Raw genomic sequence first — 26,328 nt, 5'->3', positions numbered from 1 at the left:
ACACCGAGTGCGCTTGCATGTACGCAGCCTTATTTTCCATATCACAGCACACGCTACTTAGTACGAGCATCCAGCACAGCTGAAAATGAAAAACGTACGATCTGAGTACACGCTCGTCAGTTTCATAAACATGACATAGAAACACAGTCCTGGTCAGAACATTTCACGGACCTCGGGCCGAGCGATAGAGAACGCGCTGGCGTTAGTTTGTTTGCCGTTTGGCCGCGAGTCTTTCGGCGGTACTCACGGGTCTTCCGTCACTCCACTCCCAGGCGTTCCCCGATGCCGGGTTTCTGCGGTTCAGGCCGATCCAGAAGTACCGGTCATTACTGTGGGAGATCGGAAGCAAACAGCACTTGCACATCACTGACGGTGCCACCAGAGGGGGGAGGTGCATTGTAATGCTATGTTGCACATGTACAGGATGATCTGAATGCTTTCTAGGGCCATCCATGTGTTCAAGCTCTAAGGGGGGGGGGGGGAAGGTCACCCGGCACCTGCATGCAGACCTGTGCCCGTTGAAAAAGATTAGCCAAATGAAAACCTTGAAAGAAAGTAAAAATGAATTGTTTTTCCCAGAGGCTCAATCAAGCTTCAGCCTGACATCAGAGCTGGCTTAAATCTGAGACCGTTGCATTTTAGATTTATGGACAATTTCCTTCCCTATCAGTGTTAGTTAATCTGGTGTTTAGTCATAGTCAATACTCCTGTTCCAACACAGAAGCATTTAATATAGAATTACAGGTATAGGTTTTGAAAATGTACTGAATGTGTAACAAAACAAAGTGATTTTTAGTTAGTCTGTTAGCAACAGTGAATGAATTCTAGCTCAAATGAAGATACCTCAAACTTTACCTGAGCTCTACTTCAAGTAATAACTCATTCCAGCCAGAAACTTTTTTTTCCCAAGCTCTTATTTTTTAAAGCACACATTTGAGGTGTGACTCATTTTGCTGCTAACCGCAACATTTAAAAATTATTTGTATTGCGGTTCAACCGGTTTTATTCCCGAGTGCAAACAACTCTCACAGAGGTGTTTTCAAAACAGGAAATAGCTTTTGGCAGTAGAACACATCTAAGGTGTCACAGGGACAATGCAACGTTGCTGCTACACCAACATGTACCATATTTAGTTTCACCATAACAAGCGAGGTGATCACCGAATATTGAATTCCCTGGGTATTTCTAAATTACAAAGAGACAAGATCTCACCTGAACAGAACTGAAACTGAACTGAAATGTTAAGAATGTTACATTCTTGAAATGCTGTTGGCAATGATAACACCATATACCAGACTACTGGACTAAATATCCTTGTAACAGATGCTTTCTTTTTCTTTAGCTGATTGTTACTTTGGGATGGCAAACTGACCTGAGCAGGAGTTTACTTTTATCGAGTACTCAAACTAAGACAATAGCAACTGTAAATGAAAAAGTGTTTGTGTATAAGGTGTACTAAACCTGCTATCATACACACTCTTATGAAAAGTTCAGACTAGGACAATATAATCTGGACTGAGCTCCTTAAGTGAAACTGAAATCAACATCCACCTCCAAAGGAACGTTTGGGGAATCCCACTTCTTATAATCTGACCATGGGAAGTTAATAGACAGACAGACTAACATAGCTATAGTCTGCAGCAGGGTACCACGTTAGCCAGTTATTATTGGTTTCCTCAAGCCAAAGGTGAAGTTACAGAAAGCACTGTGACTGCAGCAGCGCTGAACAGCCTGTCAGAGGTCTGCCGAAGATCTGGCGCACAGATGGCGAACAGAACTGCAGAGGCGTCGCAGAAGGGCCGTCTTACAGAGCGGCCTGCGGTGGGCGTGAGGGTCGGCGGGACGCCGTGGCGACGCCAGAGGGACGCTGCACTGGCTTGAGGCGAGGAGGACGTCTGTGGGAAGCACGAGCGCGGGAAAGGGGAGACGCGGCAGCCGCCGCCATACGGGAGAACGCCGATGGTAACCTTGTGCTAGGTTGCGCCAAAAATAATCTGAGCGGGCCGGGTCGAGCGACTGGTGGGAGGATCGGGAAAACTGAGGAAGCACACGGACATTCTTCTACGGAATGTGAACTGATAGGAGCGGGTGGACCTGTCTGCCGGACTCATGCGCATTCACAAGGTGCCAGCCCGACCCGGAAGGCCCGTGGGACTGTGTGCTGGTTTGTCTGTTACGGACACTGGCCGTGTACGAGCCCAAGGCCTACTCTGCACTCCTTTCCAAACTCAAAAAAAATACAAGCATGAAGCGCCTTCAGACATTCCTGTGAAGCGATAATTAACAGTCGCTCCCTGTAAACCGTCAGCGAGGCGTGAGCAGAGCTATCAAAACACATGACAGACCGCGAGTGCCAAACAAGAAGCAATGCAGCTCTACTGGAAATACTAGGTCCCATTTCTTTCCGCATTGGCATGAGTAAGTGGCCATGTCACAGTCTATTCTAGCCCTGTTAATACAGACAGTGTTGGGGGGGGTTGGGGGGGGGGATTGATGTTGGGCACAGCAGGTGTGACCTGATGGAGCCCCTCAGGATGGTGTGCAGGGCTTCCATCTCGTCCTGGTTGCTGAGGCCGGGCAGGTGACCCCCCAGGGCCTCGCAGAACCTCTCCGCCTCCTCCCACGACCGCTGGCGACTCAGCCTCTCCGCATGGAACACCTGCCGGACACATCATCATCATCATCATCATCGCCGCCGCCGCCGCGGGGGGATTACACCGCGCTTCGCCACGCCGTCTGGTTTATTCAGAGCCGCGTAGGGGCCGCCGGCTGAACCGCAGTGCAGGCAACGCGGCGGCCTCAGTCTCAACAACATGTAGAATGTGAACAAATGTGAACAGACTGTGCAGACTTTATCAGGGAAACATTACACACTGTGAAAAAGAGGATGTAACTATCAGACACGCGAAGCTCTTCACTTGCTGACATTCCTCTTCAAACCCATGAACCCAAACCGAGCCACTGCAGACAAAAGACTTTACAGACAAGAAACATTTTTCGCCCGTTCCCTTCTCGCCCTAGTGCGTTTACATAAGCGCTAGCCGCTTGACTCTAAATATTGACAAGTTCGGCCGGGTCGGCCTCACCTTGTAGCAGTAGCGAAGGCCCTGTTTAGACTCCCAGCCGGCAGGGCAGGGCAGACTGGGGTCGGGCTCAGGGTCGGGAGCCACGTGAGGGCCGACCTCCATCTTGCACACGGAGCCGGCGCTAAACAGAGAGCAGCTCTGCAGCTGCCACTGGCCCAGGAGCTTCCCGCTGGACATCACAGCACACTGCCCAAGCCGAGCTGCGAACACATCCAGAGAGCCATTACAAAATGGCCGCACAGAAGCATGGCAGCAGCAGCAGTACAGTGAAGAGGCAAGCTACATTAATGATGACAAAATTCAAAGACATTTGTTTTGAGCATAGCAGTAAAAAAGACTTTTTTATGATGATTATTTCTCACGTCTCAAATTATAATAGCAATTGTTTCATGTTTTAAAAAAAAATGTTTTATTTTCCTCTTTCAAAAGTATCAGCCTGAGGCTGATTCAACTTATCCAAAAATCAAGAAGTTCAGAAGTCTAATTTATCGACCTGGCTTTTGTGTTGAATTTTGAAATTGAGTGCCCTACCCGGCTCGTCCTTAGCCCAGTTGGAAAAGGTTAGCCTTTCGTTTGGGCCATCTTTGTTGCTCCACTGATACTCTCCGGTGCTGTTAGCGTCCTGTAGCCCCACCCAAAAATACTGGGTCTCACTCTGGCCTCTGATGAGGCTGTTGATGTAAGCCTGCTCAAATCTATGGAGGAAACCACAAGAGTAAACCAACAGACCAAGCAATAAAAGCACAGTAGAGTGTAGACTGTGTCTGTCTTAGTTTTTTTCTGGTGATAGATTACCTGTTCGTTATTGTGAGGTTACACCTGTCCTTGAACAAAACCTTTTTGGCATCCACCTTGTAACATGCACTGCCGTGTCTCCTCCACTCCTTTAAGATAAACAGAGCAGTGATAAGGCATGACTGTGCGAGAAACTGGATTACCAGAAACACGACGAGCCGGCTTGTAAAAGAGCACAATAATATTAAGAGCTTTTCAGTGTACGGCTGCTATAGCACTGCTTGATGGAACTGTTGCACGATAGCGCTGTTGCATGCACTGTTTGAACAACAAAGAAAATATAACCAAATCCAAAAAAAGCTAAACTGAAGATATTATGCCTCTGCCTCTCCACAATGATTTTGGTGAGCTTGGATTTTTGGTTATCTGGTTTATGGGCTTTTTATAGTCTTTAAATTATTTTCCCTTCCAAAATCTGTCAATGAAATATAATTAAATAAAAACATGGATATTTTGATGCCACACCTTAGAATGATCAGTACATACGTTCACTCAGCCTGCCTCTGACCGCAGTGAGTGTTATAAACGCGAGCTTGTTCAGGCGCAGCTTTGTCTATGCCAGCTGGCAGCACCCAATAAGAGCCATTGTCTGATTCATAATAGACCACATGATGCTTACACCATCGGTGGGGCATCCAGCATTGACGACAGTCTCTGCGTTTTCTCCCTTCTTTTTGCACATGAAAGGCAGCTTATCTTCACATGAGCTGACTCTCCAGAGGAAGAACTGCAAAATAAAGAAACGGGAAGGTTATTTAAACAGTTAAGCCTGTTCCCTTTTCAGACGTTTGTTTACTGAAGTCTACGAAAGGCAACCACTTCATCTTCACTAGAATATAAACGCAGTAAGTGCTATAAAGCCAAGTAAGTATCAGCTAAAGGAGAGATGAACATTGTGTGTAAGGCCTTTCTGATAATGCCAGATTGCAGACCTCTCCGTAGTAGGACACGCAGGTGGGCTTGCTTTCACGGAGGACCCGAGGTTCGTCCCTGCCCCAGTAGGTGAAGGAGACAGGGGATTTGTCAATCCACTGGAAAAGGGGAGGAGCCTCCTCACTCCAAAGACCAGTCCAGATTCCCATCGCTCCATCTGCAGTAACCACATCCACATATCACCAAATCAGTCTGAAATAACCACATCCACATATCACCAAATCAGTCTGAAATAACCACATTTACATACAGTATCACCTACATCGGTCTGAAATAACCACATCCACATATCACCAAATCAGTCTGAAATAACCACATTTACATACAGTATCACCTACATCGGTCTGAAATAACCACATTCACATATCACCTACATCGGTCAGAAATAATTTAATTATTTAAGTATTTGTACTGCTGCTTGATTCATTTATGCAAAAACTAAATTTTAATTATCAATACTTCACCATAACAAAACTTACTTCTGCACAAAAAATAAACAACACCATGTAATATATTTTGGAAAATTAATAATAATTAATAATTATAATAAACAAATGTGCTGTGTTGTGATAACAGATTTAGCAAATATACCCTTCTCACAGAGTAGGTTTTTCCTGATGTTCCCATGGTACTTTCCATGGTATCTCAACCTCAGAAGCCTTCCACAACTGAATTAACTCTAAAGCAATGTGGGTTCTGATGCATTACTTTTAGCACAGGATCCTTCAGCTATTTACTTAAGCTGTGTAATAGACATATTTTGACTGGCAGGTTACACAAGGAGACACTGATACACTTCACTATTTAAGATATATTTTGACTGTCAGGTCAGTGTTATGTCACACAGGGAGACACTGTTAAACAAAGCAACAGAGTGTACTGCATAATCTGAAAGGAACTTAAATGTTGAAGAAAACAGCTTATTTGTTTACATTTTTTGATTGTTTCTTTTGACAAATAAAGCTTTCATAATCTCAAAAAAGAATGGCTTCAAAATCAACGTTCTGAAGGGAATCACCATAAGTCATGACAAGGTAACCCACAACCCCTTGGCAATTTCTGAGAAAACAGGTGAATAGTCATAGTTAGAATAATCAGTAAAATTCTCAATACTGAAACCGGAAAATAACTACTAATTTGAGCAAAGAAAAAACAAAACAACAAAAAAAACATACATCGATCTCAGGAATTCAAACAAAAGTCAAAGCAGGATGAGATCTACAAGCCGTATGCGGAAGAGAAACACAGGCATTCTTGTCTTTAAAGGCGCAGTATGTAAATTTGGAGAAACGAGCAAGAGAGAGCTAGAGAAAAACAAAAAAAAAACATTCCACCCCCTCCCCTCAGCATGCACACGTGGTGCCTGACATTTGAATACTGGACAGAGACGACAACAGAATTTAAAAGTGAAAGTAAGCAGAGAAGTGCAGTGCACTCCAGCTGTTTAGAATATTTCAACCTACAGTTTTCTACTACCCAGCTAGCTTTAGCATTATCTGCAGTATCTCTGACGGCTCTAATCTGTGTAGCTACACCCTGCCTGCACTGACAGCGCTGTGAATGCACAACAGGACTGACAGGCAGTGAGGGAACCTTCCTAGAGAGCTTTCCTGATTGGTTGCTACGATTCAGGCGCTGTAAAATTTGGAGAGGCTGATTTCAGAACCTGGGGCAGTCAGAGAGACTAGATTTTTTTTTTTTAATTTATTGATATCTGTTGGGATGTGAAGGAAATTTAAATAAATATGAACAAAAGTGTTCTAAAACAAAATTACATACTGAACATTTAAATCCATGGAAGTTGTTTTAATTTCCTGATCTGTTGTGGTTAGGATGAAGGGGGAAAGGAGGAGGGGCGTTACCGGTGTGTAAGTCGCTTATCATCGCAATGTCAGCCAGGCTGTGTGTGCTGACCAGCGCCCCCTGGCTGCTGCTGCAGTACTTCTGAGCCTCCAATTGGGCTAGCGGCTGGTCCTTCACCAGCTTGTAGCAGAACCCGTTCCACTCACTCCAGCCGTCTTCACATTTCGCAGCCTTAAGTACCCACGGGCCTGCAGGCGGAATGCATCGGACAGACAGTAAATTCATCTGTTAGCTCAGCACCCGTGCTAGCACCGCATGTCCGACGTGATGTGCCACGTCTAAGGTTCTGCATTTGGTGCGTCATTGGCCGCTGAAGGCTCCACCCAGGTGGTGCGTCATTGCCCGCTGAAGGTTCTGCCCAAGTGGTGCTCATTGCACGTGGACGCAACAGGGGTGTGACCATGTAATCGCTCAGGTCCCATTCACTGCAGGACATCCTATCATTTCAATCATGTTTTTGATGTTTTCTGTGATTCGCCATAGAGACGCCTCATATGATCATTTTTCTGAATACTGCACGGATCATTCGTTTGATCAAGCAGTATAAAACAGAGGTCACAAACTAAGGTATGTGGAACCACAGGGGTTCAAAGGAGTTCATGGGGGGGAGATCAGAAGGACAGGAGTTCGAGGACAAAATAAATATTTATACAGCACTAAACAGTCACACGCCAAACTACATATAAATGACTGGGACATGATTCCTTATACTGGTATGCTAAATAGCCAGTGCACTGCACCCTAAATGGGTATTGGATACCATTATGAAACATTGACCATTTAATTAAAGTAGTAGACTTATGTTTACACCGATTTTGATATACCCCAATTCATGTAATAAAATAAAGGCATTTACATGACAACTTCCAAAGTTGGAGTATTGCCTTAATCAGGTTAAGATCATAGTGTGAATGTAAACATAGGCATTTTTGAGTACAGTTGACAGACCTAACCAGTGACATCATACAGTAAAGAGCGTGTCAGACAGAGACGTACTTGTTGACCCAGGCTGAGTCTGATTCGATGCTTTCTTGCAGATGAACGGTAGTTTCTGGGTGCATGCAGCCTTCTCCCACAAGCCCTTGGTGGTCATCACTGCACAGTCTGACTCTTTCAGTATCGAAAAGTTTGTCATCCCTGGGAAAGTCCAAAGAGTCAACAAAAAACTTTACAGCATGTCTCAGAAGGCGTTTTCCCATTTTCAATCTGAGCTGAATGAAGCCTGTCATACGAACCACTGTAGAATGAAACATTGAATTATTTATCAAACCCGCAGTTATCAGTGTGTGGATGGGCCCCAGAGCCCGCAATTGGATCTGAATTGTGCCAGTTCCAGTGCCGGGGGTGGCTATAGCAGTCATGCAGGGGGACGCATGGTCGCCATAGCATCACATAGAGAGGAAGGGATTCAGCTGGCCGAGATGACTGAGTGTCATTGCTCACCACTGTCCCACACCGGCCAATCAGGCGCCTCACAGCCTGTTTGCTTAAAGCTGCACACAAAACGTCTTCCTCCAGCTCATGTCTGTGTGAGCTTAACCTGCGGACTGCGATGCGAAAAGAGGCGACCCCTTGACATCACGTGTTTCGGACAATGCGCTTGTGTCCACTCATCCGACTTGACGGAAGAGGTTTCAGCAAAGAAGAAGGGGGGAAAACGTATAAAAATGAAAAAATGAACTTATTTAAATATCCCTTGCCTTTTCTCTGCTATTGAATTTGGACTGCTCAGTTGTGCAGGCCTGTTCTCTGACTAAACCTAACACTGACTAACACTGCTTATTTTCACTCTCCTTTCACTCTTCAGTCTACCAGCTGTGCAGTCACCACATTAGTAGAACACGCTGCATGCGCAGCTAATGCAGGCAAACTGCAGGCCCTCATGCAGCAGAAGTGGGGATAGCCCTGCTGTCAGAATACTTCACGGCCTGGCCCTGCCATGACGAGCAATTATGCGTAACCTTATGTGCAAGCCAAGACACCCCTACGACAAATTTGCTGCGTACATAAACAACCAAACAAATATGATAACCAGTCTATATGCAGCTGATTCATAAAGATGCCATTCAGCTAGTTCAGTGGGTGAATTTCACCCACTGATTTGCCATTCGGTGGGTGAAACATTGGCTGGACTCTTTCATTACAATGAATCTTTTGTCAATGTGGTTGAGTGCTGCAATTTAGAACACAGTCTCTAGATGCATGACCACTTGGGCTGTATTTTTTATTTTGAAAACTGCTTTTTGTGTCCCCCATTTAGAATAAAGAGTTGTGATTGTGATTGTTCCAACGCTGCTGCCTTTTTATCGAAAGGGAGTACTGCACGCAACCGTTTGCTAGCTGCTTCTTTTCACTCTGAAATACACCATGTGAGTGCACTCTCTGTGCCACAGATATGAGCAACGGATGCACCTGGCGCAGATAAGATCCAGCGGGGAATACTGGGCTGACAGAATCCCTTCCTCCCTTTAAGACATTATGGCATATTAACGCATCATCCCATGGGGCTCTGGGGCAGAGTACGGATTTCATCCAGACCATTGGGAGCATCACTGCCCTGTGACCTGGAAGCATTTGGCGGACACACCACTGTGGAACCACGCCTTGTCTTGTCTGCAATCTGTAACGTGGCCATTATGGAAAAGCCTCGCGTGGATCATCACCTTCATTCCAGTTAACGAACGCGAGGGGAGAACCGTCCGACCACTGCCAGCCCTGAGCCATGTCCAGCTGGTTTAATCCAATCCACACCTGGTCGGGATCATCGCCTTTGGGTGAACATGACGAGACGGAGAGAGAGACAAGAGACAAGAGTTAACATCCCCGGCCCACAGATGAATCCATCTGCTTTACAATTAACACTAATATGGGAACACTGCAGTGCATAGCCCATTAGAGAAAGATGATTTAATATATCTACCGGCAAAGATTGATGATAATTAAGAAGAAGAAGAAGAAGAACAAGAACAAGAAGAAGAAGAACAGACAAACAAACAAATAAATAAATAATGTGATCTGGCAACAACATGCTGCCATAAAAGCATAACCCACACGCTCTGCAAATTTCTAATGACTAATTTCAGTCAAAGATGAATCCTTCACCCTGGTGAGGGTTATTTGTTTTCAGCAGGCAACCGCTGCCACCCACTCGAGACAACCAGGCCTGCCTTACAGCTAGCAGCAGTGCAGCAGCCTGTTTTCTCTCAGATAAACTCCTAGACGTACGTAGATGGAAATGTCACTGATTGGACACTACACCCCAGAGATTTAAGTGTTTGAAAAGCACTGATGGCCATACCGGAGGTGAGAGCACAAACAGTGTAACAGAGGCAAGCATGTGGAATAGGAAGGAAACTTCAGAAGCACAAAGCAAAGCCACCTCCTCCCACAATCCTACTCGCGAATGTAAGATTGTTGAGAAACGAAGTGGATGAACTGAATAGCTGCGTTTGCTTCCCTAAGGAATACCGGGATGCGCGTGTTTCACGTTTTACGGACACATGGCTCTCGGAGGAAATACCAAACGAAATTCTGCAATTTAATGGATTTCATGGACCAATATGAGCAGACTATCAGAGGTGGGGTGCATGCTCATATAAATGAAAGATGGCGTTCATCTACTCCTATTAAGGATAAAGTCTGTTCAGGGGATAGTGAACTGTTGACTATTTCTTTGTGCCCATTCTATTTACCATGAGAATTTAGCCAGGTAATTATGACAGCTGCATATCTTGAGGAGCTATTACACTGAAGGTAGTGCATATTGACCTTTTCCTTCCTGGCGGGGTGTGGGGGGCTGACCGAGAAAAGGAAGAACCATGTGCGGAAGGTAGTTAGTTTGGGATCCAGGCACTGTTGGCAGCAACAATGCACCCATTGTATGAGACCAAGTCCAGGAGCAAGGCACAGAAGAAAATGAACGACCCCATTCACAACCTCACAAACGGCTTTCAGCTGCTACCTTCTGGTAGGAGATGCAAGGCCCAAAAGCTTAATACCAACAGAGCCAGGGACAGCTATATATCAACAAATATCCAGCTGATGAAATCAAAATGAAATGAATCCCCCCCCATACACACATAAACACACACCCATCACCGCCCATCTACACCGACACACATGCACACGTGTACACACATACACATTATGTGCATTCTCCTCTGTTTTGGTGGCTGGACTGCATGGCCTTCTTTTTTCTTTTTCTTTTTAAAAAAAGAAAGTTTTTATTGGATTGCTTCTTTTTACTCCAGAATACATTAGTAAATAATAATCTGTTTATTACTACTGTATTATCGAGTTATGTGTATGTTGGCAGCACAAAAAACTTCCTTCTCTATGGATAATAAAGAATCTGAATCTAAGCCATGTAGTGCTACTTCCCAGGCCTGTAGCCCTTTATATTATTTATGCGACCTGCGTCGATAAGGTTGGCGGTAAGAAAACGGCTGGCCTTCCCTCACCGTTTGAGACGAGGTCCAGCTCCGCCGCACTGGTGATGCTGAGCAGGTCCCCGCCCTGACTGTGACAGGAAGCCCGGGCCTCCTGCCAGGACACCGCCGACTGCCTGTTGTGCTGGTAGCAGTATCCAGAGCTGGATTTGTTCCACAAGCGCTCGCAGCCTTCCTCTGCAACGAGACAAAAACGCGGCTAACAATGACGGCGCAGGCCGGGCCTGCCGGCCCTCCACATGCATAAGCAGCGCCGGGCCCTCAGCCTGGTTTTAGTGGGACAGCTCAGTCTGAGAGTCAGGCTGCACGCTCAACAGTACCACATAAGCTGGCACCTCCACTGTGCTTTTACACTTCATTACAACTAAACTCAGCTCTGGTAAAACTCCACCAAACTGTCACTTTCTTTGAACCAGGTACTGAAAGAATGGAGAACAAATACAGTGTAAATAAAGTGTATAATGAACTACAGTATACTAATGTCCCAGCTCCTGAGAGAACGGAAGCTTGAGAACATTAATCGAACAGAAAGCAACAAACCCCTCAGGGTGCAGTAATAAAACCACTCCCCCAACAAGGTTACAATGTTATAGAGACAGAATGCGACGTACCGTATTTCAAGCAGTACCCCAAGTTGCCGTCTGCGTCAAAATCTGGGGTCGTGGAACACCAGGTGTAGCCGGAATCATCGGGGATGCACCCATGGTACCAGGTATCATTGTAGCGGAAGGGGAATTCACAGGGTGCTCCCAGGGAATTTCCGTCACTGGTGAACACGACTAGAAACAGGAAAGCAAAACTGAACGATTCCCATAAGGGTATTCTTTCAACTGAATACAAATGACAGGGATATTTAGACCTCTAGGTTCGTCCTGAAGCAGCGTTGCTAATAGAGTGGCAGCCTGCCATCTTGTAATACACCCACTGTGGGGGGTGGGGTGGAGAGTTAGGGTTTCTCCTTGCATGTGTTGCCCTCTTTAGGTTGTACACAATCTTTTTATTCTTTTAAATAATAAAAATGAGTTTAAAAAAAGAAAAGGGTATTTAACAATTTCATGTCTTACACTTAAAATGTTAAATACACTAAAATGTGAAAGTAAAATGTGTGGCTGTACTAAGTTAAAAAATTTACTTATTTATTTTACTGGTTTGATTTCCGTATTTAAAATGTATGGGATGCAACCAGGAGTTAAGAAACCCCATTTATCTCATGACAGGGGAACCTGAACGTTCTTTTGCATATCAAGCTGTATTTCCAGTCAGGCCAAAAAACAAGTTTGTGCCGAAAACCTCATGTTAAGTACTAATGCTTCAAGTTTCTTGTTTACTTGTGAGGCCATGAAGGTTCCAAAATTTGCTTCATACTCCATTAAAATATGGCCATTAATCTGCATATTTCACAAAAAGGTTATCCGTGAAAACTCTACCCACCACCATGAGTCCCCTTTATGCTGACTGGTACAGTGAGGACCAAAACGATATGAAGGGCCAAAAACATGGGCTTCAGTCACCAAGAATGCATAAGAGAGGCATTACCAATGTCTGGAAATGGCTGTTGAAAAGCAAGAAATTTTGGCACGCACTACGTTGCCCAGCATTGGTATGCTATGCCAAAGTCTGGATTGCAATGTTCTCCATGTTCAGAAACACAACATGGCCTCTGTACTTACATTAACATACTACACAGATAGAATGAATTGTTCAGCTTGTAGTACACTAAGAAATATGAGAAAAAATAACATAGACCCAGTACAGGGCAAAAATGGAACTGAAATGGAATTTGTACCATCTGCTTCAAGCTGAAATAGAAAACTGAAAGTAAAAATCCAGAACAAGAGATGGGTCACTTTCTGATAATGACATTTAATAATCCCCATAAACCTACTGTTTAGTGAGCTAGTGCTAAGGGTTGCTGCTATTCAGTATGGGGAAAAAATAGCTGATACTGACTCAGACAACAGACTTTTTTAGTAAATTAGGTTTACGCTCAAGCAGTCTTGAGTGAAATGACCTGTGTGCAAACTAAGAAACCCTGATATGGAAATGGTAACCGCAGTCGACAGCACAATGTCACTGGGAGCAAAACATAGATAATGCGACTCCTTGAGCTCATCTCCTGCTGCTATTATGATACAAATAATGTGATATCGTGCAACATGCTGTGGTTGATATTTTCAATGGCAATCTATTTAAAAAGCAATCGAGTATACAGAAAAGGAAGCATATGACCACAAACATGTTTGAGGCATAGCAGAAGAGTCTAAGCCAGAAGCGCACGCTCACCTTGGTAAGGGTACTGACAGATGCTTTCGGAAGTGTTGTCCCTCACCCATCGATCCTGCAAGCTGTTCCGTGCCCCGAGCTTGCCTTCGGTCACAGAGAGGTACTTCCTGGACCATACGTAGAGGGCCTGTTCGTCACAGTGCCAGGACAGGGTCCCGTCCGATGAGCTGCAGTCGAGCAGGGCCAGGCTCTTGTTCTGGACCCTCAGACCCAAGCACTGGGCCGTGACCACGTGGAACAGCCGGTGTCCCGAGCCCCACTTCCACTGCTCCTCTGGGGCGCCACTACATTCCAACAACTGCAAACCCTGGAGGTCTGCCCATAGGCACCGTCCTGAGTCTGCATGCCGAATATTGAAGATGCCTTCGCCTAAGCAACAACAGAAAAGAATCACAGCTCATTTGTCTAGTGACTGTTGCTTGCTTCAGTTTTGTTTGGGCCAAATCTTGATTTGAATGATGACTGCTGGAAGACAGCTTTGCTTGCAGCTACAGGTTAGCCATTTAAGGACAGGACAAAACACCCCTGGGCAGGGACAATGACATCTAATCAGGCTGTGCTCACCATGAGTGTTGCTTACCACAGCCTTCAGCAACAACGGGTTTTCAATTAAGCATATTTTAAATGGAGTGAAGCAACAACAGTCAAGCAACTGTTTTCATTCCTGGGTATCACGTCATCACAGTACACGAAGGACAAGGTAGCTCTAGTAAAAGTACAACAAGAAACTGGTTCCAGGTATGAAATATGCTAAATGTATATGGACATAAGCATGAAGAAACTGGGGGAAATTGTTTGGCATTTTTATGTGACGAATTAGAGAAACTGTTCACTTTCTGGAGTTTTTAAATGTGATTTCAGTTTTACTATGTTTTCGATTGGCCCAGACAGTTTTTCTGTGAGATGAAGGATTTTTTGATTGTCACAACCCGGCTCAGGAGTCACATACAGAAGTTTCTCACAAACTGCAGGCATCACAATACCTGGTCAGAGCTCTACAGGCCTCCCATTTTAGGAGCATCTGCTTCTGAAAATTCATAAGTGCTTAACTGAAAAAAGAATTTAGGAACGCATCTACTAATTGGGATACATTAGTGTACTCCTAAATTTTTAAACCCGAACAGCACATGTGCACAATGTTAGTGTAGACCCCTCCTGGTATGGGGACATCAATGGGTTAGTGGTTTAAAGCAAGAAAATGCACTTCAAGTACCTACAAAGCAGCCGGTGCAAGAGACGTTATGGTAGCATGCGCACCTGATTTTTAAAATTTCAATTACATTACATTTAATCTCATCTTGGAACCATTTCCTAAGACATGTCAGGCTGAGGCAGCTTCCCTCAAGGAAAGAAGTGTCATGGCTTCCTGTATAGACAGTAGTGCACGTGGGAGTAATAAAACAATGTGTTACTGCTTGTGTAATTCCATCTTGTAGTGAAAAAATGACAAAGACGATCTGTGTCACTTTCACCAACTACCTGATAATAAATAATTAGCCTATGTTTAGCAAGGTAGCATAAACTCTCTTCTGTTTCATATGTGGACATAATCATTGCTTCAGTTTCAATTCGTAAGCAGCCTGGCTACAAAGCAAGGCTGGCTTGTACTAATTCACCCAGCATTGGCAGTGCTATGCAAAGCCTGAAATAAAATATTGTGCAATACTGTCCAGAGCAAAGAAGTCCCCTGTAATTACATTAATATGCATTTATTAGGCTATACAGAATGAATTGTGTAGTTTTGTAGTACACAAAAAAATATGACAAGGCCCAAATGAGATATGGTATATTTAAGGCCAACTGCAATGAATTGTGCAGTCTGCTGCAACCAGGTTAAATATGAAACTGAAAGTAAAAATACAGTGTAAAAGCTGAGTCACTTAGTGTTTTTTTTTTTTTTTTTTTAATTTTAATAGATAATGATTTACATATGCTGGTTAGGGTTGCTGTTGTTCAGTTTGGGAAAATAATAGTTGGTACTGATTCTGACAACAGTATTCTTTTTGGTAAAATTCTGGTAAATGGTATGTAAACACACCAGTTCACCTTCCCTCTTTGACCATTGGCCAGGCCAGTTTCACCTTTACCAAGTCTCTCTGGTGCTTATCATAGGAAGAGAACAGCCTGCTCCACTTATAAACCCAGAAGGAAAGCTTTTAATACATTTAGTGTTAAGAATATTATCAAATTAATCTCTTAATTTTTATAGCCTTGGGAACGACAACATTACCATACAAACTGCTCTGAGTTACTTGATGTGTGTTTTCTTGCTTAAAGCCACAAACCCATTGACGCCCCTATATTATAAAGCCGCTGTAAAGCCAGCAGGTCATCATAGGCAAGTGTACCTATTAAGCCTTTGTACCTATTAAGCCAATTACCATTTTTGAAGTCAAATAAAAAAATAAAACGACATCTCCTGTTTTTAAATATCTATCAATTCATCAATTTCTCACTTAAATACTAGTTATTATTCCAGTCAATCAGACAATGTGCAAGTACTTCCATGTGACCATGCTGCTGTAATGACCCTGAGAAGAATGTACTTTTTGGGGTATTTCATATCATTTCTATAGCAAGTACTCATAATGCATGCAAAATTCTGAGATTCATGTTTGATGTGTAGTAATGATGACAAATTATTTGGCTATTAATCATTATTCATCGCCAGATTGAAAGATGGGATTTTTTAGCACTAGGGATCCTAGCTGCCTCATGCCATAGCCAATACACTCACTGTGATGCTTTGTGTACTGCAACAATATAAAAGATATTAAGCATTGATAACCTTCAGAGCATAAAAAAAGTATATTTAAGAGTATCTTGTGTTATTCCACTGTTTAATCAAGCTAGCATGGCTTTTCATGCTTATAGTATTTGCAAATGTTTCATTAATTTGAATTAATTTTTCTGCCCATGGAAGATAAAGTAATAAAGTTACATTTTTCAATTTGATTTTGACCAATACATATTTTGCGCTGTAATGTAGACAATGGTGCATATTTACACCAGATAAATGGTTTATAATTATTTTTAAGTAGGATTTGATTATTCATATCTTTTTTTATCCAAAATCCACTGTTGCTCCAAGCCCAATATGCCTCTATGAAGCCCAGTTCGTATTGAAACAAATGGTAATCGTGTTTTGATAAAGTTAAACGTAACCCTTGTGTTCTGTTTACTTATTAGCACTATGAAGCTGTGAGTCTGCGTTAAAATATACCTAGAACATTTTGGGATTTTAAAGTAATATGGAAATCAGATTTATGCAAACATGCCCTATATATTGTCTTTATCTCCATTACAAACAATACAAACAACATACATGGTTAATGGTCACCATTAACCTCTGTTAGGTCACATTTAACAATGAAATTGTCATTCGCTTGTGTTAAAGATGTGATTTATATTTAAAAAAATCCACCACTTTCAAAATTCAAATCAAACAAGGTTTCCATGCATGCAGTAGATTATTGATATCACTGTTTTGAACTGACATTCTCAATTATTTTTATCTTTATCTTATTATATTTAAAGAAACCATCCATTTGGCCTTTAATAAGACGACAACCAGGACAGCAGTCATCTGAAGCTGGACACAGGGTAAGCTGAGTTCAAATGGCTATGATCCTTTAACCATTCGAAAAGCTATCATCACCATCAAGCATGTGCAAAATGTGCAATCCTAAAGCGTATCCCTTTTTCCACATTTAACGTTATAACCGCACTCTCTTTCATTTCGAAGCTTTGCTAAAATTAGCCAACTGGCAGGTGCCTGTGTTGTGAAGGATCCACCCCTTGCGTTAGAACTATCTGTGAATCGAACGGTACTGCACAGCAGAGTTGGTTTCAAACCCTATTCCTGGTTGGTTCCCAACCCTACCGTCCTGTAGGTTTCCTTTTCAACCCTAATTTCGCACACCTAATTATTTTAATTAGCAGCTAAACACGATTTTAACAACCAGGTGTGCTTTGTTATGGTTAAAGTGATAAAATACAGGATGACTGCGGTAGATCTCTAGAAACAGGGCTGGGAACCATTGTTGGGCTTTCTGGTACTTTCACAGTAGCTAACAAGTAAGCTAGCTAATGCAAGCTACCGGAGTCCAACGGTACCTAGCTCGTAGGCTACCCAAGCTATTTTTGTTTTAGTTGTGACCAATACCGTGAGTGAAATTAAATACGATTTTATATTTAGCTTGCTAGCGTTATAGAAATATTTGTATCCATCTAGCTAACTTTCGTTGTCAACAGATACTGCAACAAGCTTACTTTGTCAGCCTGCTACATCGTTAGCGGATTATACTTTCATTTTCAACAACAAAAAGCATTTGTTACGTTTGAATCTAATAGCCTATACGCCCCTTGTCTATTTTTGACAGTATGGTCGGCAGCGTATCTGCATGATTTAGTTACTGGCACGTTCAGAACAGCTACGAGTTGGAGAAGAGAATTCATTTCTTACCATTGTTCAGAGTGGGTGCGCAACTTCCAAAGTGAATAGCCTGTTGTCCAACAAGCAGGAATACACAAACGTAAACTATCGCTCTTGTACCCCCATCCATTTTGAGAGCGCAGTAGGATATGCTTAGATCGATCGCATAATTCACTTCTACAGTAATACGCTCTCTAACTGCTAGACAGGAGTGACGTTAGCAAACTGTCAATTCATACCAATATTTCTTCAAGTCTCCTCCCATCAACTTACTGTCAATGTCATCTGTTTCACTTCGTTTATACTTCGTTGTCAGTTGCCAGATACGCAACTCAAACCAACATGAGAAAATTACATGGAATACCACATCTCGCTATAGCCTAGTTGGTCAGCGCTGCACTGTAGTCTTCTGAGTAACTTTACACCGTACCGTGCTAACACGCAATCGAAAGTGAGGAAATTATGCCATTTAATGGCCATGTCTTTATCCCATCGATGAGGTGGAACATGCTGGAATTTTAAAATGAACTATACTTACAGCATGGAGGTTAATCAAATACACTCTCAGAGAATAGCCGTCTATGATTTAATGAATGTTTAATATATATATATATATATATATATATATATATATATATATATATATATATATATATATATATATATGCATGAATAGCACCTTTCTAGTTGTATGACTCCGCCTCCGCTCCTATATCTTTTGATTTTACTTGTGGGAACTGATTAATTTTTTTCTTCTCGCGGTCTCGCTATGTAGGTTTTTGCGTCTGATCAACATGCGCGATTCCCATAAGAAATCGATATGAGTGACCAGCTTTATACATTCATTGTTTTGTTTGTTTGTGTGTGCATGCACATTTTAATAGGCCTAGTTTAATTCCACAAAACCAGGAAGAAAGGGAGTCATCACAAGATACACTCCCTTTGCCAAACTGCAGAGGGTAACAGTAAAAGAGTTTTGAAATCATCTTATCATTTAAGTTTTTTTTAGAGCATCTATGTTGCATGACCTTTTTCAAGTTATCTATGGTCATCTAGTTAGCCTGGTCATAAACAGTTATGGCAGCCTGTAAGGCAAGTAATGTTGAGTATGTGGTAAGCAATTATCATTTATGATTATAACCAAAAGTTAATATAAGCTGATTGTTTATGTTGTTATTTATTTGACTTCTGTGCATCTCTTGGGATAACTATTTAGCCAGATTAGGTGTAGTAAAAGCTCATTTCAGCATTTTACCCAAAATAGCTGATGTGACATGTAACTTCTTAGCCCTTATCACCCACTTGGTCACTTGGTCTGCTCAGCATGAGTACCATCTGAAAGAACTGGCTGAATGGGTTCATATTAGAAGATGACCAAAAGTGGCAGTTGTGAAGTGGGCAAACAACAAAACTGGCACTCTAGCCAGCTCCTGTGCTGCTGCAAGCCCAGTGAAAGAGGTCAGCCATTTTTCCAGAGAGGAAAAATGAATTGGATTTGCTTGCCCAAACAGTGACACAATAAAATGTGCACATGGACGACCTTGCTGATAAGATTGTGGTCTTGTGCCATACCCCAGGAAAATTCCACTGGTGGGACATAGGCCTGTTCTGGCAGATGGCTGATATAGCTGTCAACAATTGATGGCTACTCTACTGTTGTGATGCCAAAGCCCTGCATGTTTCAAGACTCAAAAAGCTGAAGACATTCAGGCTGGAGGTTATTTATGGTGGCAAAGTGAAGAAGGCAAGGCATTCAAAGGGAAATAGGGATGATGCACAGTAGTAGCTGTGTGCACATCCAACCAGTTATTTGGCCAGGTGCAAGATAAAAGTACATGTGAAGATTGAAGGAAAATGGATATCCGCACACTGGATTACAGCTCCCAACAGGGTCTTCGTCAGGCAAATGACACACAAACGACAGGTAAAAATGTATATATAGGCAGTAAGCCAGTGACATCACACTGACATCACTGTCAGCCAATTAAGTAGGCTATAGCACATTGGCCAAATAGGGATGATGCGCCAGACAATTATTCAGAAGCCAACTGTGCCGAGGCCTGTTGATGACATTCGCTTTGTCAGGATTGACCACTTCCTGGATTCCACAGCGAAGGAGAGATGCGGGCTGTGCCTGGATGGATAAATGACATTAAGTTGTCATATGTGGCGTCCATCTTTGCATTGTCACTGGGAAAAGCCCTCACAACTGTTTTCATAAATTTCATTTGAAGTAAGAGAACAAAAGGGAGAAAGATGCGGGAATCCAAGTTTGCTGTTTAATGGTTACTTTTTATGAATGCTGGTTTTGATTTTATGAACATTTACTAAAAAAATAGATGGAAAAATATAAAAAGATTATTTTTATTTAGAAAACAAAGATGGATAAGTGTGGTGAATGCATTCATGCCATGATGAAATATGTCAAGTTCTGTTTCCTATTTTAAACATGAAACATGAAACGACTAAGTGATGTTAAAATAAAAATGTGAAAAATATATTCAGAGATTTCACAGCTTGACATGCTAATGTATTCTAATTCCTGACTATTTAAGGGGGTCATGGGTGGTTCGTTGGTGCATACTTGATGCCAAGGGTGGGGGTATATTTTTAACCAATCTATTTATAAACAGATGAATGCACTTAAAATATGTTGCAATGGGATGAGAAAATATATCATTATAATTTTCGTTCACTTTCTTCATAAAAGACACCATTAGAAAAATTATTTTGTACCGTAATGAGGCTGCGAGTCATGGAAGCTTGTAAAATTCTAAATACAGTAAGCTTAATTTATTTTCTTTGTATGTTTGATATTTAAGGTCAAATGAGCTAAAATAAAACAAATGATTATTCATTACATATTTTATTTGTGTGCCTATTTAAGGGTTAAACCAACAATAATCTATATGAACGAAGGCAAATTTATTCTAGGACTAATATGAAAATTAAACATGCATGGGGACACATATAAATAACTGACTATTTAAAATGCAGAATTTAACTTTATTTTAGAAAAACTGTGATAAACCTAGCACCATGGCTAGAAAAAACATTATGTCTAAATTGATATTACAAGAAGAATCTGACCATATTTTAATTACACCCATTTTACAAAAAATGGATAAACATGTTTGGTTATACTGTAAACAGTGCTCAATGTTTCTATATAAATCTTAATTTTACAACTTTAAATACATTAAGGAATGTTATGACAAAAATGCAAAGAACACAGTGCCTCATGGCTTAGTACTCAAAACAACAAATATTCCCCTGCTGTCAACTGGAAATATATTCAAACAAGACCTGAAATTACATAATGTTCAATCTTAATTTAGCTTTATTTTTACAGACATTTTTTTCACATTTCATGCATAGAACAATAACTTAGTCATGATTCAGCACAAATCCCCTGCATATGACAAGAAGAACAACTTCATTTTTGAATCTCATTGATTCCTTCAGTTTGTAATTGCAAACAGTGTAAATTCAAATGCTGAAACAGATGTTTCATATCTTCATATGTGCTTCAGACAATAGAGGGATTATTTTCCCTCATTAAGAGTTTATATGCAATTTTGCACTATTGTCAAAAATGACACAGATCCCTGATTTGAAAATCATATGCTAACTGAGCATACATTTTGTTAGGTCATTCAGACATTCCACTCAGCAAATATGTCTGCAATTCATAACGCAAAATCTACTCCCCAGTGTTCGTCTCAAGGTCTGTGATAAGAACATTTCCCTCTTGGTCTGTGGTCTGTGAGTTCTCTTGTCTGTAATAAGCATTTCCTAAGGATGACAGAATTCTGAAATGCACTGCATTTCTCTTGTACACGACCCAAAGTGAGACTACAAGCACCCCAAATATCAAAATAGCCACCAGGACTGCGACTGGAACAACTCCTTGATGCAACTCTGAAAGAGAAATTGCAGAAAAAGTAACTTCTATAGAGTGACAATCATGGAATTTAAAATAAATAATATATACTAAATAATAATGTATACTAAATAATATATACCCTGGAACTAAAATAGAGTACCTACCGAACAGGCAACTACAGTACCACTTCTGAAGTCTTTATTTTTAGAATATGGTCTGACAATATGCAACATACAACTAAAGTTTATGAACCAGAATTGGAAGACAAATGGTGCGTGGAAAGTGATGCTCCATTAATCCAAATCTCAGTAAAAGTACAGGAAAGCATTGTCAGACATGATTTCATTCTTCTAAATGGTGACTCCATATAACAATCCACCAGTAAAAACTGAATGAGCACGAAAACATCCCCGCACCATTTTACAATTTATATTGTAAAGGAGCAGGATCTGAAAAAATAGAACATTTAAGTAGTTCTTCACCTTGTGCATTTTATACACAATCATCAGGATGTTTTATTAGAATGAACAGGACAGAATGAATGTCTCTGAATAATTATCAATTGTCTCTTACCGTTCAGTGGTTCAACCTCTACATCGGTATTTGTGTCTGTAATCAAGACATGGAAAGATTTAGTAGTAAAGATTTAGACTGCTCTTCTGAAACCAATGAAACAATGCTGCTGATGGTTAAAGTGAATCTGGTATTTTACTGGTCATACCTGAGCGTAATTTGCAGATGAATCCCAGTTTGTCACTGCAACCTGACAAATGCCAGACACTGTCAGACAGCCTCATGGAGACGCAAGTGTCAAGGGCAAGAGTGTCCATGTTAGGAGCTTTGAATTGCCAGTTTGAATACTTGATCGGAGAGCCATCAACCCATGCAAGGGCATCATCTACGGAGGGAGCATAAACAGTGAGAGAGAAAATAGCATTTTCATTAAGGCTGGGAAAGATACAAATAGAGTAGCATTTGCAAAGCCTAATAGTCTGGTTATGTTTGGCATATGAAAAATGAGATCCAAATAGCTAGGTTTGTTTTGGATCTCATTTTGTTTGGAGCTACTGATATTTGTCTAGATCAGGGGTGTGAAACTAAAGTCCTAGAAGGCTACAAGTGTATGCTGGTTTTTGTACTTTCAATCCAATCCAATTAAAGGCATACTATGCAGGATTTTTTAAAGTCTTGCTGTGGTCCTGTGTTTGCAATCAAAGAAGTGTACTCTTCCTTCTTCAACCCCACCCACTCACCACATTAGGCTACCCTACCGAGTCAATGACATTCATATTCAGTAGAAACTACCGGTAAATTTCTCCTATTGATTACTTGGACCAGACTTTACATTGTCCAGTTGGGACCGTGAACTGTACAAATAATTTGAAAACCAGACGTTCAAAAAACGTACGTCTGGCAACCCTAGCTGGATAGCTTGAGGTAACATCGCTTACAGGTCCAACAGAAAACAAACCAAGTCCGCTTCGCTTTTCATCCCCTTGTCAAACTTCAGTTGACGCCAGTGAGGAAAAGCAAGGTGAACTCTTGTTCTTGAACGAGCCCTATCAGCTTGTCGTCTTGCTTCCCTGTATCTGGGCCATTGCAGCAGGTAGCTAGCAATAAACATTCTGAATCTGATCCCAAACCACAGGCTCTGCAGCCACACCCACCCCTCCCCACAGAAAAGAGCGCCATGCCCAGAAACATCCCAAACACATTTCAGAGTAACAAATACAGGTGAAGGTGCATGAATTTGGCAAAGTGCGTAAAGCCAGAGATTGCCAGTGTATCATAGATATGCCTTAGCATGGTTATTTTATAATATTTTCAAGGTAAACATTCTGCATAGCATGCCTTTAAGGCTTTTAGAACAAGGTGTGTGGATTCTTTAGCCTGTCAACAATTTAATATTTTTTCCCTGAAACTTGATTTATTTTCCTACAATGACCCCAACAATACAAGAATTGAATATCCCAATTTTGTATTTTTTAAAATTATTGCTACATGCTTTTGTACAAAGGTTACATGTACTAATAGTGGGGCGGCATAGATCAAAATATCATAACAATTGTTCATTTTGTGATAAAAGCACCAAATTTGGCAGATGTGTTGATAGATATATTGGGAACAAAACTGGATATTGGGCCATCACAAACTCGCACCCTGGTGGCCGTGGCAGCCATTTTTCAAAATGGCCGCCAGCGGTTGGTTAAACTTTCCTATCCCATTGGACCCACATGCAATAACGGACATAATCTAGATCCTAGTAACCCTGAGAACCAAATAAAATACTCACTCACAATTCTATGGACTTTTCCAAAGTTATTGTTCATTTCATTATATTATAATTTTATTATATAGTGCCGTGAATCAGCTAAAACATGATATTACCATTACAATGCAGGCAGTCAAGTCACAAAAATAAGACTTTTCAATAAACCACAAAATTAGTGCTTACGTGACTTGTGTCTGTAAGCTTACAGAAAAATTTTCCCACACAGACCTGTACTCCAGTGTTAGTTACTAGATTTTGAGGTTAATAAAACACTGGGGAACGATTTGATGTGTCCTGCGTTTAACATTATAATTCCAGAACAATTTAAAGATGATGTCCTGTTTCTGACGCCAATGTCACGTCCATAACGTTCTAGAGGAAACATTTCTGTAAATCAGGCATTATAAATAATATCATACTGAAACTTCCTATGCAAACTAACTTTTATTAAGGTGATATATTATCTATAATTGGTCTCTTTGATCGTATTTTTTGTATTCTATTTAAACGCTACGGACGTGACTGCTACGGACGTTACATAACTTGGGACAATTTATTCTCCAGTCTCCACTGTCTGAAGCATCGCGACCACCGCATCAAGACGAGTGGTTGGCTCCTCGTTTCATTGCTATTTAGCAATAACTAGCGATTTCTTCCTTACAAAAACCCGTTAATAGTACAACTAAACCTGTGCTGTCTGGCTAGCTAGTTAACCCAATTGTCGGAGGATACCGAGCCTCCTAACGTGAGAAAAGTGGCCGTGAACGTTGCTGCTGCGATTCTACCTACGCTGGGCTAGCACTACATACCGCTGCTGCTAGCTGTCACCGTACGTTTATAAACTTGTGCCGCCCGATGTGTGTTTACTTCCTAGCTTAACTTTTTTAGGGGCAGGGCTTACGTCTCCCAATACATTGGTCGCCTCTCTGTTTAAGGCAGCTGCCAAACCTGAGGTGATTAACGACTTGACCTGTCACCAGCCCACAACAAAAACGGTATGTTTTAATAAAATAAGAAAAATAATATAAACACATCTGAAAGTGAATGGTTTCACCTTAGCATTACTTGCAATGGCAGGTATAGCCTACTATATAGCGTATAGGCGAAGATGCTAGCTAACAACACAAAACTTAAACATTAATGGATATAAGTTACCTTCAGTTAGCTAGAAAAAAAGTTAAATAAATGGATTTATGTCACTTTACAGTATTTACAGAAATTATTTTAAAATGCAGTTTAATAACAGGAATATGAGCTGTCAATGAAACAGCTTATATTGTTTTTTTTTTCAGTAACTACAGTCAATCTTGATGGCTATGACCCAAACTGGACTTGTAGGCCCAGCCTAAAGAAAAATATATTAAACAGATAGGCAGTAATTCAGTAAAACTATAGCCTACTTAAAGTATGAAAAGAAAACATAAAAGTAACCATTAATAAAAATAATGAGAGCAGTTCATAATAATAATAATAATAATAATAATAATAATAAAAGTTTTAATTCCATTTCAGCAATGGCTAAAACAGCTGCTGAACGGCAAAAGGCACAAGAGGAAAATAAGAATTATAATATAAATACATCTGTCCTTGCATTGACAGCAGGTGGAAATACCATTTCTCAGAGCCTGTTCTGGCTGAGTGAAGGCCATGAAAAGTGACTTAAAAAGCATGAAGTTATTTCACATGGCAGAAGTACGGAGACAAAATGGTCATTCCAAGAAGCCGGCTATATTGGCTCTGTTCACTAAAAAGAGACATTCGTTTGGGTCTTTGTTCAATTATACGTTTGTTCCAAGAAATGCGGTTTTCAAGGGAATTCAATTGTTCTAAAATTTGTTATTTATGTGTTGTTCTATATTCTAATTGAATATGTTTAAATTAAGTTAAAATCTACTTTTATTTGAAATAAATACATCAAACAAAATCTTCCTTGGACCTTACATACTGTATTGTAATTAAAAATAAAAACTAAAAAAAATGTACTTTGATGATATCTTTAGTCTATTTCAGACACAGACTATGTAAAAAAGGTTTCTGCTAAAAGACACAGGGTGTCCAACACACTGGACATCTTCTAATTCACAGCCTGCAAACAAGATAAACTGGGCACTGTGTGTCATCTGCCAACAAGACCATAATGTGACACTGACCGACCCAATGCTGACGAAGAGGAAAGAAGCTGGGAGCGCATACACGTCGTTAGCTGAAAGTCTCCTGAAAATGAATGAACTGGATGAACTACCCAAAAATATACAGATAGAGAAACTAGATGAAGGTGAGGGGCTTGAAGCTGCTCTGGTTGTCAACAAAGCTCGGTGGCATCAATC

The 26,328-nt window shown here is 41.2% G+C and overlaps 2 protein-coding genes across 2 annotated transcripts in view; both read right to left on the bottom strand.

Moving 5' to 3' along the window:
• Positions 1–18,272, bottom strand: part of ly75 (lymphocyte antigen 75) — a 40,751-nt gene extending 22,479 nt beyond the window's left edge. The window contains exons 1-14 of the mRNA XM_035409322.1: positions 17,874–18,272; positions 13,409–13,777; positions 11,737–11,904; positions 11,138–11,302; positions 9,341–9,445; positions 7,674–7,814; positions 6,677–6,865; positions 4,814–4,971; positions 4,501–4,608; positions 3,882–3,970; positions 3,618–3,781; positions 3,087–3,286; positions 2,517–2,659; positions 248–329 (exon numbers count right to left, since the gene is read on the bottom strand). Of these exons, the coding sequence (XP_035265213.1) occupies positions 248–329; positions 2,517–2,659; positions 3,087–3,286; positions 3,618–3,781; positions 3,882–3,970; positions 4,501–4,608; positions 4,814–4,971; positions 6,677–6,865; positions 7,674–7,814; positions 9,341–9,445; positions 11,138–11,302; positions 11,737–11,904; positions 13,409–13,777; positions 17,874–17,973 (2,181 nt within the window). The 5' untranslated portion in view covers positions 17,974–18,272. The remainder of the gene's footprint in view (positions 1–247; positions 330–2,516; positions 2,660–3,086; positions 3,287–3,617; positions 3,782–3,881; positions 3,971–4,500; positions 4,609–4,813; positions 4,972–6,676; positions 6,866–7,673; positions 7,815–9,340; positions 9,446–11,137; positions 11,303–11,736; positions 11,905–13,408; positions 13,778–17,873) is intronic.
• A 2,556-nt stretch (positions 18,273–20,828) lies between these two features.
• pla2r1 (phospholipase A2 receptor 1) overlaps positions 20,829–26,328 on the bottom strand; it is a 44,250-nt gene continuing 38,750 nt past the window's right edge. The window contains exons 28-30 of the mRNA XM_035411189.1: positions 22,451–22,627; positions 22,303–22,338; positions 20,829–21,764 (exon numbers count right to left, since the gene is read on the bottom strand). Coding sequence (XP_035267080.1) covers positions 21,547–21,764; positions 22,303–22,338; positions 22,451–22,627 — 431 coding nt within the window. The 3' untranslated portion in view covers positions 20,829–21,546. The remainder of the gene's footprint in view (positions 21,765–22,302; positions 22,339–22,450; positions 22,628–26,328) is intronic.

The sequence above is a fragment of the Anguilla anguilla genome, chromosome 3 (genome assembly GCF_013347855.1).
Source record: "Anguilla anguilla isolate fAngAng1 chromosome 3, fAngAng1.pri, whole genome shotgun sequence".
NCBI lineage: Eukaryota > Metazoa > Chordata > Actinopteri > Anguilliformes > Anguillidae > Anguilla > Anguilla anguilla.
Note: the sequence above shows the minus strand (reverse complement) of the source record. Positions and strands in the feature narration are given on the sequence as shown.